The sequence below is a fragment of the Dermacentor silvarum genome, chromosome 3 (genome assembly GCF_013339745.2).
Source record: "Dermacentor silvarum isolate Dsil-2018 chromosome 3, BIME_Dsil_1.4, whole genome shotgun sequence".
NCBI classification, from domain to species: Eukaryota; Metazoa; Arthropoda; class Arachnida; order Ixodida; family Ixodidae; genus Dermacentor; species Dermacentor silvarum.
In genome coordinates, this window is record NC_051156.1 from 3,096,267 (window position 1) to 3,109,150 (window position 12,884).

The following is a 12,884-nucleotide window of genomic DNA, read 5'->3' on the forward strand; positions in this document are numbered from 1 at the left end:
GCAGGGCGGTTATGAAAGAGGTGGGAGCTGGACAAATCATTTACGGTGGAATATGAAGGATGTTCACTGTTTGCGTTCACTCTAAGGAAATATATGAAAGCTGTGTAGGTCCTCTGGAAGTGGAGGGACCACTCATTGGATTCCACGTAAAGGCTTTCTACAGGGCTTGTCCTAAAGGCACCTGTAGACAAGCGAATACCTAGATGGTGGATGGGGTCCATCATCTTCAACGCGGTTGGGGTGGCTGACTGATAAATTATGGCCCCGTAGTCTAGGCGTGTTCGTATGAGGCTTTTATACACGTTTAAGAGACATTTTTTTGTCGCTACCCCAAGTAGTGTGTGACAACACTTTTAAAATATTCATTGTTTTCATGCACTTGTTTTTTAGATATTTTAGGTGTGGTATGAATGTCTGCTTTGTGTCAAGAATTATGCCTAAGAATTTATGTTCCGTTTTTACAGGTAGACTCTGTCCTTGCAGGTGAATGTCGGGGTCGGGGTACAGTCCTCTCTTTCGAGAAAAAATGACGCAGGTGCTCTTTTGTGGATTTAGGCAGAACCCATTCTCGTCTGCCCATTTAGCCACCTTGTTCAGACCAAGCTGAACCTGCCGCTCACAGATGGCAAGGTTGCATGATTTAAATCCAATCTGTACATCATCGACGTACGTTGAATAGAACATGTTGCGTGGGATGCATAGACGCAAGGAATTCATTTTTATAATAAAGAGAGTGCAACTGAGCACCCCACCCTGCGGCACTCCGGTTTCCTGCACAAAAGGTCGCGATAAAGCATTGCCAACTCGAACACGGAATGTGCGATTCAGCAGATAACTTTCAATCACATTTAGCATATTACCACGTATACCAAAGTGGGAGAGGTCTCTCAGTATCCCAAACCGCCATGTGGTGTCGTAGGCCTTTTCCATGTCTAGGAATACAGACAGAAAGAACTGTTTGTGAACAAAAGCTTCGCGTATCTGCGCCTCAAGACGTATCAAATGGTCAGTGGTGGATCGACCCTCGCGAAAACCGCACTGGTATGGGTCAAGTAGTTTGTTTGATTCTAGGAAATGTAGTAGGCGACGGTTTATCATTTTTTCGAAGACTTTGCAGAGACAGCTAGTTAGTGCTATAGGCCGGTAACTCGAAACAGACGATGGATCCTTGCCCTGTTTCAGGATAGGGATCACTATGGCCTCTTTCCAGGCAGACGGGATCTCACCGGAAGACCATACAGTGTTGTAGAGGGAAAGGAGGGTTTTCTGTGTTTCATGGGGAAGGTGCTTCAGCATTTCATATATTACACGGTCAGCTCCTGGAGCAGAATTATATGCAGCAGTTTAGTGATGCCTGTAGCTCAGCTAATCTTAATGGCTCGTTATATGGCTCATGTTTTTTTGCATTTTCGTTCCAGCTTCTGTCCTTCTATTCTGGCTTTGTATCGTTTAAACGTTTCGGAATAGTGCGATGAGCTGGACACTAGTTGAAAATGTGCGCCCAGGAGGTTCGCTTGGTCTTCCAAGCTGTCGCCCTGTATGCTTACCAAAGGGAGTGAATATGTTTGTCCTCTTAACCTTATTTACCCTGTTTCAGACTTTGGATTCATCTTTATACGAGTTTATACCTGATAAAAACTTCTGCCAGCTCTCTCTTCTGGCCTGTCGGCGCGTTCTCCTGCCTTCGGACTTTACCTTCTTAAAATTCATAAGATTCTCCGCAGTAGGAGAATCACGTAACAACCCCCACGCTTTGTTCTGTTTCTTACGAGCGTTCCTACATTCGTCGTTCCACCATGGGACACGGCGTTTGCATGCCACACCACTTATTTCGGATATGCATTTAGAGGCGGCATCAATTATGAAGGTAGTGAAATACTCAACAGCAGCATCAATTCCTAACGAAGAGATGTCAGCCCAGGAGATGCTACTAGTAAGAGTGCGAAATTTCTCCCAATCGGCTGTACCAACCTTCCATCGAGGGGCTTGTGGTGAAGACTCATTTTCTTTCTTTGTTCTAAGTAGTATTGGGAAATGATCGCTCCCGTAAGGATTTTTGATGACTTCCCATTTAAGTTCAGAAAATAGAGACGGGGAAGCTATGCTAAGATCAATAGAAGAAAAGGTTCTGTTTGCGATACAGTAAAACGTAGGTTCCTTCTTATTCAGGAGACACGCGCCAGAGGAGAAAAGAAATTGTTCAACAAGACGACCTCGCGCATCGATACGAGAGTCGCCCCACAGACTACTGTGCGCATTGAGATCGCCAAGAACAAGATAAGGTTCTGGCAATTCGTCTATAAAGGACTGAAATTCATGTTTGTGTAAGCGGTAATGTGGGGGTATGTAAAGCGAGCAAATGGTTATGAGTTTGTTTAGAAGAACAAGTCGAACTGCCACTGCTTCAAGGGGCGTTTGTAGCTGCAAACGTTGACATGCTATGTTTTTGTGAATCACAATGGCAACGCCTCCTGATGATGCGAGAGCATCATCGCGATCTTTACGAAACGTAACATACTGTCGGAGAAAGTTAGTATGTTTTGATTTTAAGTGCGTTTCCTGTACACACAGCACTTTCGGATTGTGTTGGTAAAGAAGTTCTTGGATATCGTCGAGGTTCCTAAGAAGGCCTCTTACGTTCTACTGCATAATTTTCGTGTCCATAATGAAGTTAAATTGGTGCTGTGTGTACGAAACGAAACGTGTTTTAGCCTACAGAGCCGTTTGCGGCCCTGTAATTTTGATTTTGTCTTTTCTAGAGCGGTCCAAAGAATTTGGCCGCTCTTTAGGTGCTGGCTGCACCACTTTGCTTGGAGTAGTGTCCATAGCCTCTTGCGAAGCGCTGGACACTCGCTCTAACGAGCGATGTGTACGTCGTGTAGCCTTCGCCTCGAGGGACGAAGGCTGTGGCCTCACCAGCCCGGAGGCCGATGGGTCCTCCTTAGCCTCTGAGCTGCGATGGCTGCTGCCAGCGCTAGTGGAGGCCTCGGGTGTGACCGATTTCGAGAGGGGCAGGGCAGCCTTAGCTGCTCCCACCATGGGGGCGGGTGGCAGTCCCCTCAGTACGCTGCGCGTGCCTTGGGCGACCGCCGGGGTCCGTCGTGGTGCTGCCCCCTGTTGCACCACTTCGGCAAAAGAAGTTTTCATCGAAAATGAAGGTGAAAGACGCTGTCGTGCTTCCCTGAAACTGATGTTCTCTTTGACTTTGATAGTGATTATCTCTTTTTCTTTCTTCCAGGCTGCGCAAGATCTGGAATATGCGGGGTGGTTGCCATCGCAGTTCGCGCAATGGGCCTCAGCAGTACATTCATCAGCAGAGTGATCTTTTGTAGCGCATTTCGCACAAGTTAGTTGTCCTCGGCAGCTTTGAGAGGCATGGCCAAACCTCTGACATTTGTAGCAGCGTCGTGGATTTGGAATGTAAGGTCTTACACGCAGTTTGAGGTAGCCTGTTTCTATTGCATCCGGGAGTGTGCTAGAGCCAAATGTAAGTACTATTTGTTTGGTTGGTAATTCTTTGTTGTCGCGCCTGATTTTTATGCGTTGTACATTTATAACGTTTTCTTCTTTCCATCCATTCAGGAGTTCTTCGTCAGTCAAATCCATGAGGTCGTTGTCTGAAACCACACCCTTGACGGTGTTCATTGTTCGGTGTGCGCTGACAGATATGGTTTTATCGCCAAATGCCACCAGGTCTGTGAGTTTCTCGTACTGCATTTTGCTTTTTACTTCAATCAGAAGGTCACCACTAGCCATCTTGGTGGCTTTGTAGCCACTTCCAATGACCTCAGTGAGACATTTTGACACTAAGAAGGGTGAGATGTTTGTCGCTTTTTTTGTCAGTGTTTTCACAATGAATCACGTGGAAACGTGGGAAAGTTTCAGTGGTCTTTGCGAAGAAGTTCAGGGATTCATCGGTGCGCCCTCTTTTAAAAAGAGGGCGATCAGGGAGTTTGGGGTATGATGATGCCATACAGATTAAAATGATTTCGGCAGCGGTGCCAGCCGCCCACCGTGGAGCCCAACAAGGGGACGCGACAGGGTTGTTATGAACAAGACCTGCCAACGCCAGCTGTACACAACCACTATAACCAAATATGATATAACCAAGCTTGGCTATCTCACACAAGGTTAACCCTAGCTGCCTGGAAAATCAGAAGTTCAGAAGTGAGAAGGAGACAGGAAAGATTCAAAGTGAGAGAAAAAGACGAAGGATTGAAGAGGAGGACAGGAAAAGGCAACTACCGATTTCCCCCGGGTGGGTCAGTCCGGGGGTGCCGTCTACGTGAAGCCGAGGCCAAAGGGGTGTGTTGCCGCTGCCGAGGGGCCTTAAAGGTCCAAACACCCGGCTTCGGCTCAACCCCCAGGATCCCCTTTTCCCCGGACACGGCTAAGCCACGCACGGTTAAACGCGGGAGGTTCCGACCCTCATGTGCTCGGGTCCGTGGTGTCGCAACACACCAAACGCCTGCTGACGCAGACGCCCCTGCGGGGGTAGTAAACATGAGCTGATTAAGTAAGCAGGTGTGCTGCGGCGTAAGTAGACCGACATGAAGAGAGACTCGACGAGCACGAGAAGGCGCGTGTGAAACGGTGGTGTTGATGAGAAGCGCTTCCCGTGGGCAGCGCGTGCGAAGGGACACACCTGTAGCGCTGCACTGCCGATCCGGGCAGCATTGCGTGTGTAGTGTGCGTTGGAAAATGTGGCCCGACTATTACGAACTGAATGAACAAGCGTGGTGTGAGCGCGCACAAACACGAAGAGATCACACTGAATGACAGCAGACAACGACTGTCAAAACGCTGGCAGCAAGCATACGCCGCAGCGGGCGAAGGTACGTGCGGTCTATCGCTTCAACGGAAACTGAGCGGCGAATGCCGTGTGGAGATAAGAGACCGTGCGAGCGAGCGACGAGCGCGGTTTTTGGCAGAGAAGTGCGCCCCCCCCCCCCCCCTTGCTCCCTCCGGCGCTGGCTTCCTGCTTCCTTGCTTGCGTGTGGGAGATTGAGTGCGTTCGCTCTCCGTGATAGCGCGCGTCCCCGCACGCTTCCTCTCGGGCAAACTGCGCGCGGCGAAGATTTTATCTATAGGGAACCTCACGGCGACGACGACGGCGACGACGACGGCGACGCCGACGGCAGAAATCCGGTTCAACTGTCCATATAATTGCTATCGCAACAAAAGATTAACCTGAAGGCCGAGCTCGCTGTGAGCCTGATGTGTGAACCTTACTACGTCAGGCGGTGGGAAATGTCGCTTCAACAAGGCTGTGTCACATGGGCTTCGAGAGTCATTATTCTCGGTTCCCTTCGCGATCAAATGCTAACTAAACTCGTTACACGAAGAGCACCCAGGGGCCAGCCGCTGCCTTGTGATTGCCTACGGAGGCAATTTAATAACAGTGGAACTGTTTATGCCGAGCGTAATCTGTCTGTCGTAGAGAGAAAAAACTCCGCGGAGCGATGACGTCACCTTACGTTGCCTCCGCAGGTGCGCGCTCGCTTCGCCCGGCTCCGCCGAGCTCCTTCTAACTGCGCATTCGCCGTGACGTCATCCCGGCGCGTCAGCGCTCGCCGCCCGTACACTGTGCATAGCTTTCGCCCCACTTTCCCAACGACTTCGCCACCAGCTGCGCATGCGCCGCGAGTCAGACGTGACGTTACCTCCAACTGTGCACGCGCTCCTACGTTCCGTATGAAAGCCGGTGCGCGGCGGCGGCGCGCCAGGCGTAGACATGGGGGAGACCAAGGAAGGTTCGCATTGCAGAGGAAGAAGCCGCTTACCAAGAATCGCGGCGCGCGTCTAAGCGAAACTGCCAGCGTCGACGCCGATTTCACCCAGCACGGCTATCCGAAGAAGCCGCTGCAAAGCGACGACTTGGCATTACTTCGTATAGCCAAGTACAGCCAGGAAACGATCAGCTCTGCTCTTTCTTGAAGCCTTGTGCAACTAGTGCAAGATACCGCGAATTCTTTTCACTCTAATTTTGCCCACTTTGTGTTTGGCAGGCGCTCTTAGTTTTACATCTGCTGGGGCGCTATAACGTAAAATGATTCCAAGTTGGTTTGATTCCAAACTCCTGACGTCAAAATGACGCCACAGAATATGCGTATGGGGGCGGGACACGACGACGTTTTGCAAACAGGCCAATCAGCAGCCTCCATCTTTGCCGGAAGCACGCTTTGCTTGTTTTTTACTCCTAAAGGGACCGTATAGCAACTTCATGTCCGATGTAAACGCCTAATAAATAGATCATTGTTTTTCGCTGACATTAAAATTGTTTTGTAATGTTTTGACGCGCAAGTGGTAGACGCGTATTGCCAATTATTTGCAAGTATTCGCATTTTTCGAGCCGTAGTCACACACGCGTCGATTCCGCATCCGAGCCATTTCTCTGTGCACAGGTAAGATGACGGCTGCGTAGAAGCAGCTGATCAGTGCCGTGGCCCGCATTTAGTGTACCTTTGCCCGTAACGCTGCACGATTAGATGAGTCTCGACCTCCGTGGTGTGCTTTCGCCCGAGAAGAATTTCGGAAGCTGTGAACATCATGGAAACCGTGAAAGCGAAGCGCAAGGTGAGTAAACAACATCGACCTCTTGTGCCTAATTCCTAGACAGTCGCATCTGAACATCTGCGGTGGTCGCGGGATGCTCACATTCAGGGGCGTAGCCAGAAATTTTTTTCGGGGGGGGTTCATCGGCCCGACCGGGGGGGGGGGGGGGAGGGGGCAAGCGTCTGCTTTCCTCTACGTGACGTGATCGATAATAAATATCCGTAGCACCCTCTATGTATGTATATCAAAGACATGGGACCCCCCCCCCCCTCCCCCCTCGCGTGTGTGTGTGCTAGAGCACTGCACGGGCTCGGGCTTATCCGAAAGCCCGGGCCCGTGGGCCGGGCCGGGCCGGGTAGAACTGTTTTTTTCACGGGCTCGGGCTGGGCTCGGGCACGGCGTGTGCTTTTTGACCCGGGCCCGGGCCGGGCTCGGGCTTTCTGGTCGTGTGCATGTAACGTGCAGTGAGTTATTCTCGGGCGACTCAACTCTGAAAAACATTATTTTTCGTTCTCGGGCTGGGTTCGGGCCGGTTTAGAGTCGGGCTCGGGCCGGCCTCGGGCCCAAGGTAAAGGGGTGGCGGGCCGGGCCGGGCGGGTAACGTAGATTATTTCCGGGCCCGGGCCGGGCCCGGGTCTCGCCATAAAAGTTTTGATCGGGCTCGGGCGGGCCACCCAACGTAATAACGGGCCCGGGCCGGGCCCGGGCTGAAAAAATCGGCCCGTGCAGTGCTCTAGCACTGTGTGCTTGTGAAGAAATTAAGTAAAAAGTAATGTAAGCTCAGTAAAATACAGTAAGTACGACAGGTACAGTGGGCGTTTGGAGCAACCGTCTCTCATCGCGCCACTGAATGGACCAGTCTTCGAAAACGCATCATTGAGACGACCCGCCCGATCGGAGAAGACATCATTAATTGTTAATCTCCGTTAAGCGTAGATGGTGTCGTCCTCGTCGGGGCGAAGTGCGTTTCACAAGTCAAGGACGGCTATACACGTGAAAATGCACGTGTGACCATGCAGGGTATATACCTACTCCCATAGCAATAGCTTGTTTGCTGCGTCTTTGCGCTAGAAAACTGAAATACGCGCAAAAACTAGTAATGCTTTTTTTACGAAGCTTTCGTCGCCTTGCATTTCCTGCGGCAAGTGCATGGGCCGCTGTGTCTTCCGCTGTGTGCGAGCGTGCAGCCGTCATTTGCATTTACGTCAACAGATTCAGAATTGTACAGAATATTTTGAATATTTCACCGCACTGCATAGTTATGGCATGTGTACGCATTTTAAGTAGTGCGTGCGAGTCATTTCTGCTTCACTTAGGCCGGTGCGAACAGGAAGCGGCCTTGTACCTCACAGAATCTCGACTGATTGGTGTACTAGTGATGCAGGAATGAACTCCGGTCTTGTTCAGTGCATAGTGCACATAATCAATTTCTCAGGACGCGTGAACTCCGACGAGAACTGTCAGCGCCTGCAACAAGAGTTTACTTACGCTGTACTGCGCACATGTAATCCATGCTTGTCGGCTGTCTGTTTCGTGCATTCTGTTGCGAGTCGGTGGAATTTCACTGCTGGCATCAACCCTTTGGTGTGTACATTGCTGGTTTGGGATTCCACAACACAACAGCAACTACCAGCCTTTCGTAATTGCTGGTTTGAGATTCAGCAACACAACAGTAACTACCAGCCTTCCGTAGGGGCGCAATCGCAAACGAGAGACGTTTTGCGCTGCAGACTATGGCTACGTTCACACTTGGGAAGCGGCAAGCGCGCGGGTGGAGAGGCCAAAGCGGCCGGAAAGGCCAAAGCGGCCGGAAAATCTTTTCCGCGCATGTCCAAGTTCACATTTGTTTTGCTACCACCGCGGCCGCCGCTGCCGCTTTCGTCCACATCCATCTAGTCTGCGTACGTTTGTCGGCATGGTGGCGCTCATTATCGCATTATTTGCAGCGGTATGTTCATTCACTGACCCACCCGTCATCAAAAGTGATCATCTTGCGCAATTTCGCGTGTCATCTGCGACCTTCGGTGAATTTCTCGTTGGCGTTCTGTAATTCTCCTCACACGGGCGCGGTAGCGCTGTGTCACAGGTTGCTGCCTAGGCGTGATTATATTTCTTTAATAGCTTTTATTTACAAGTTGTAATAACATTTCATCATTTCGTATTATTTTCGGCGCCTCCAGGACACGAAAGTGGCAACGGGAACACCAAAGCTAAAACCCGGGCTGGCCCTTTGTGTTGAGGCTCGCCGAAGCCTGCGCGTCCTATACGTGAGACCTACGCTCCCAATCTATCGTCGCGACGAGAAAAGCACCCCGCGACTTCTGCAACATACCGTACACGTGCGAGGAGAATTATGGAGCGCCAACGATGAATCTGCCTAACTATTGTCTGTCATGGAAGTGGAAGAAGAAATGGCTTTTATACTTCTACCTACTTGTTTTCTAGAAATGGACAATGAATAAACGGAAGACAAGAAAACCTCGGAAATGGCGGTGGTGGGTTCGCCTGGCTTTGCAAAAGCGCGAGAAGTTGGGTCACGCGACTCCGTTGGCTTCGTTGCCGCACCTCCGGTCGCGCGAAGTTGAATACTGTCGCGAGTATTGCTGACAGTACGTTTTAGTGCTTCTCTTGTCGTAGAGCAAGGGGTGGTTCTTGATCGCGTCGATCAGCATTGCAGCCTACACTTTTGGTGCCATGTTCAATGTTACGACCGGAAGTTTACATGCTAGTGTAGCTTCCGGTCGAGCAGAACGACTTTCCGCCACGTTTCCGCTTCGCCATGGCGAAAAAATCGGTCCGAGACCAATTGGGCTCGCCGCCTGTTTTTCTGCCTGTTTTGCCGCCTAGGCGGGCGGATTTTGGAAGATTTTGCCGCTTCCGCCAGCTTCGAGACCAAGTTCCTACGCGAACGCGGCCTAACCGGCACCTGAAGGGAAGCGGCGGAAATGTATACCGGAAATTTCTACCACCTGGGGACTTTAACGTGCACCTAAATCTAAGTAAACGGGCCTCGAGCATTTTCGCCTTCATCTAAAATGCGGCTGCCGCATTTGTTGCTTCATTTGTTGCGCATTTGTTGTTTCAGAATGCGGCCGCCACATTCGCGCCCAAAACCTCACAGAGTGTCAAGGCCTTGACAAACACCGTGACAGTTTTTTTCCATATGCAGACATGATTCCCTGTAAATTACCAACCCAAACGGAAGCGCCCAGGAATGAAAGTGTGAAAGTAGCACCGGTTTCTTGAAATATGTCAGCGCGAAGCGACGAGAGCAAAGGGTGGGTTAGTGGGGGGGGGAGGGGGGGGTGCAAAAAAATTCGGGGGGGGGGGGGGTTTGAACCCCCCCAACCCCCCCCTTGGCTACGCCACTGCTCACATTTGCTTTTATTCGCACAGGATAGCCAAGAATCGATGAAGGTTGGAAAGCAGTACATCGCAGCAGATACTGGTAAGCAAACTTTTTTCTTTTCACAACGATCTGAACTGTCTGTCTCCGGATGTGGGTTAAGTGCGCAGTGATAAATCCCCCCTACATGTTGGAAGTGGACTTAACCGGGGAAAATGATCTGTTATTTTGTTTGTTTGTGAAATTTATTACGTTTCAGAAAAGCAGTGACTATGTTGTGATAATGTTACAAAACATTGAGTAAGTGTAACCGCTACTTTTTAACGGCATGGTGAAATTATATGTGAAACGATACGACTTGTTGCTTGTAAATTTGCTGCGGTACGGCGAAAATTGAAAGTACGAAAAAATGGCGGCACCTCCAGGACCCCGCGTATCGGCAGCTCAAACCACTCTGCTTGTTGAGTTTATGGAGCAGGACCCGTACTTGGCGAGAGGCGCCACAAGCCTCTCCCCAAGTACGAGTACTGCGCATAAAAAAGCGTTGTAGAACGAGCTGACTGCCGCGCTCAACGCGCTAGGGCCGGCTGTAAAAACAGCCCGGCGCTGGCGCCAGTATTGGGCGCGAATTGTGCATGACATGAAAAAACTTGCCGCGTATGTTGGGTCGGAGAAGAGGTGAGCCTGCAGCTATCAACATACTTCGGAACGTAAGCTCACTGTGTTCATGTTTTTGCAGGAAAACCGGAGGAGGCAGGTTGGGCGGGCTGGAGCGCCGTGTGATGGACGTGTTGAGCCGCACCGGCCCAGGCTACGCGCTGGTCGATTTTTTCGCTGATGACGCCGAGGTGCGTAGTGTTTTGTGTTGCTATGTGGACCGGTTTGGGGAAGTTGCACTGTTCAGAGCTGATGAATGTTTTACTGTTGTGTGTTTATGTCTGTTTGCTTGCAATTAAGAACACATGCCAGCACATGATATCCATACTTTGCAGAAATGAAAATCTGCCCCCCCCCCCCCCCCCCTAGAATAACATAAGCAACCAATGCTGTTCAGAAATGTCCTGTGATTGATTATATGGTTCGTTACTCCGTGAAGCATGTGTAGTCACGAGTAAGTCAGTTGATGTATCAAGCATATTCTGTACAGAGTGAATAAATCTGAATAGACTTGGCAAACAGTTCATGGAACTGAAGCAACAATAACAGTATTCAAATCATATTCATCAGGTGCAATGCTCACATAGTGTGTCTACTATGCTTTGTTATTGCAGCAGGCAAGCTCCAGCGAGGAAGAGGCCGCTGCCGCCCATGTGCCTCTCCCGACGGCCCCACCCCAAGTGTCCGTGGGCACAGAGCCGGGGACGAGCGGCACTGCACGTAAGGCACTTAACAGCAATTGAAATGCGAAGCCTTCAGAACAAAGCACTGCCTGTTGTGAAATTTTAAACAGAAAAAAATTATTTCACATAGTCACCTACAAAGAAACACAGCTAGTTCCTGCCATAATCTGACTGTGCAAGACGAAACTATATTCTGTTTGACTAATCATACCACTTGTAATGCAGCTTCTGTAGCGTTCAAGTTGTCGTGTAGAAATTAATATTGGTGCAGCATATTGTAGTGCTGTGGTGTCGCTTTATTTATTTATCCAACTGTAAGGTTTATATTGCCTACAGCTTGTTGCCGGGAATAGTTTCCTATGTTTCCACCTATGAACCAGTGAATGTTCAACATAGAGGGGCACAACAAATTTGTTATCCTCTTTGCCCATTTAATTTTTAAGGACCACCAACTCGGCAGCAGCCCCGAAGACCACCTCGGCAGCAGCAGCCGCTAGAGGATGCGGCCTGCAGGGCAGCAGAGGAATATGCGAGGCAGGGGCAGCTGGCGGAGGCTGCAAACGTGGAGGCTGTCGCCTTCCACCAGACGCTTCTTGAGCAAAACGGACAGGTACGTACAACTCGCCCAGGTTGCAATTTTTTAAAGAGGGCATCCGTATTCACTGGGCTGAAGTGTTCATTGGTTTGTTTGCTTATGTATCCTCTGTGAGATGCTTTCTCATTCTGTTACTTCGCAAATTACAAAGCATTTCCGTGGTTATCACCGACATTGCCTTCTTAGTGACAAAGGTGGCTTGGTAGCATTTTCTGTCTTTGAACATGTTTTTAACATAACAGATCACATACAGTTTGTACTTCAACTTCTCACGTCATATGCATACGTTCCCACTGTCCTCTAGAGTAACCGTGCTGAAAGTGTAACCCATGCAAACACTGATGAAACGAACAATTTACTTTCGTTTCCTCTAGCTGCAGTAAGTGCATTTTTTCCGCAGCATCATCAACAACTGGTGGAGGAGCTGAGGGCCTCCCGCGTGGTGCAGCAGCAGTTGGTGGTGGAGACGAGGGGTTTGCGGGAGGCGACTGCCCTCGTCGCAGCCACCTTGCGCCAGCTCGTGGCTGCCCTCGCCCGTGGCCTCCGCGAGCCGCCTCAGCCGTAGTTTGGGGCAGGAGTCACCATTATATGTTGTTTATTATGTCATTTGTTTATTATCTAATGTTTCGCATAATGCATAATTTATTGCAATTTTTTCTTATGTTTAGTTCCACTTGCTGAGCAAGTTTGTCTCAGTGAGTGAACTGTATGTCTAATGTTTCATCTTTTTGGTTAGGTGTGTGCTTTCGTTTTGCTGTTTATGAGCTATTTATGTATTCGCTGCTTTTCAAGGAACATGTTGACTACGTGGTCACTTTTATTTTAGCCACAACAGTGTTTCACACACAAATGCTGTGATAACAGGTATTGAAATCCACTGTTATGATTTTCACACTATATTTATGTTGTTTCCGATCTTTTTTGTCCTATGGAACCCACAAGTGGCCATATTATTTATTTTAGCAACACGTGCGTCTTACTTGCAATAGTTATTGTGATATATCAGGTTGGCATATCGGTGATAGCAACGCAATCTAGTCCCCATTGA

At 49.7% G+C, this 12,884-nt stretch overlaps 1 protein-coding gene across 1 annotated transcript; it reads left to right on the forward strand.

Annotated features, from left to right (window-relative positions):
* Positions 1–6,037: 6,037 nt before the first annotated feature.
* Positions 6,038–12,401, forward strand: LOC125944112 (uncharacterized). Its single transcript, XM_049664055.1, has 6 exons — positions 6,038–6,576; positions 9,952–10,003; positions 10,641–10,749; positions 11,173–11,278; positions 11,685–11,851; positions 12,237–12,401. The coding sequence occupies exons 3-6, from the start codon at positions 10,684–10,686 to the stop codon at positions 12,399–12,401; spliced, it is 504 nt and encodes a 167-aa protein (XP_049520012.1). The 5' UTR covers positions 6,038–6,576; positions 9,952–10,003; positions 10,641–10,683.
* Positions 12,402–12,884: the final 483 nt, after the last annotated feature.

Excerpts from the sequence above, each read along its gene's own strand:
- LOC125944112 (XM_049664055.1), top strand. The coding sequence starts at position 10,684 with ATGGACGTGTTGAGCCGCACCGGCCCAGGCTACGCGCTGGTCGATTTT. Across the intron at positions 11,279-11,684 it reads GGGGACGAGCGGCACTGCAC|GACCACCAACTCGGCAGCAG; the intron begins GTAAGGCACTTA and ends TTAATTTTTAAG. Across the intron at positions 11,852-12,236 it reads TTCTTGAGCAAAACGGACAG|CATCATCAACAACTGGTGGA; the intron begins GTACGTACAACT and ends TTTTTTCCGCAG.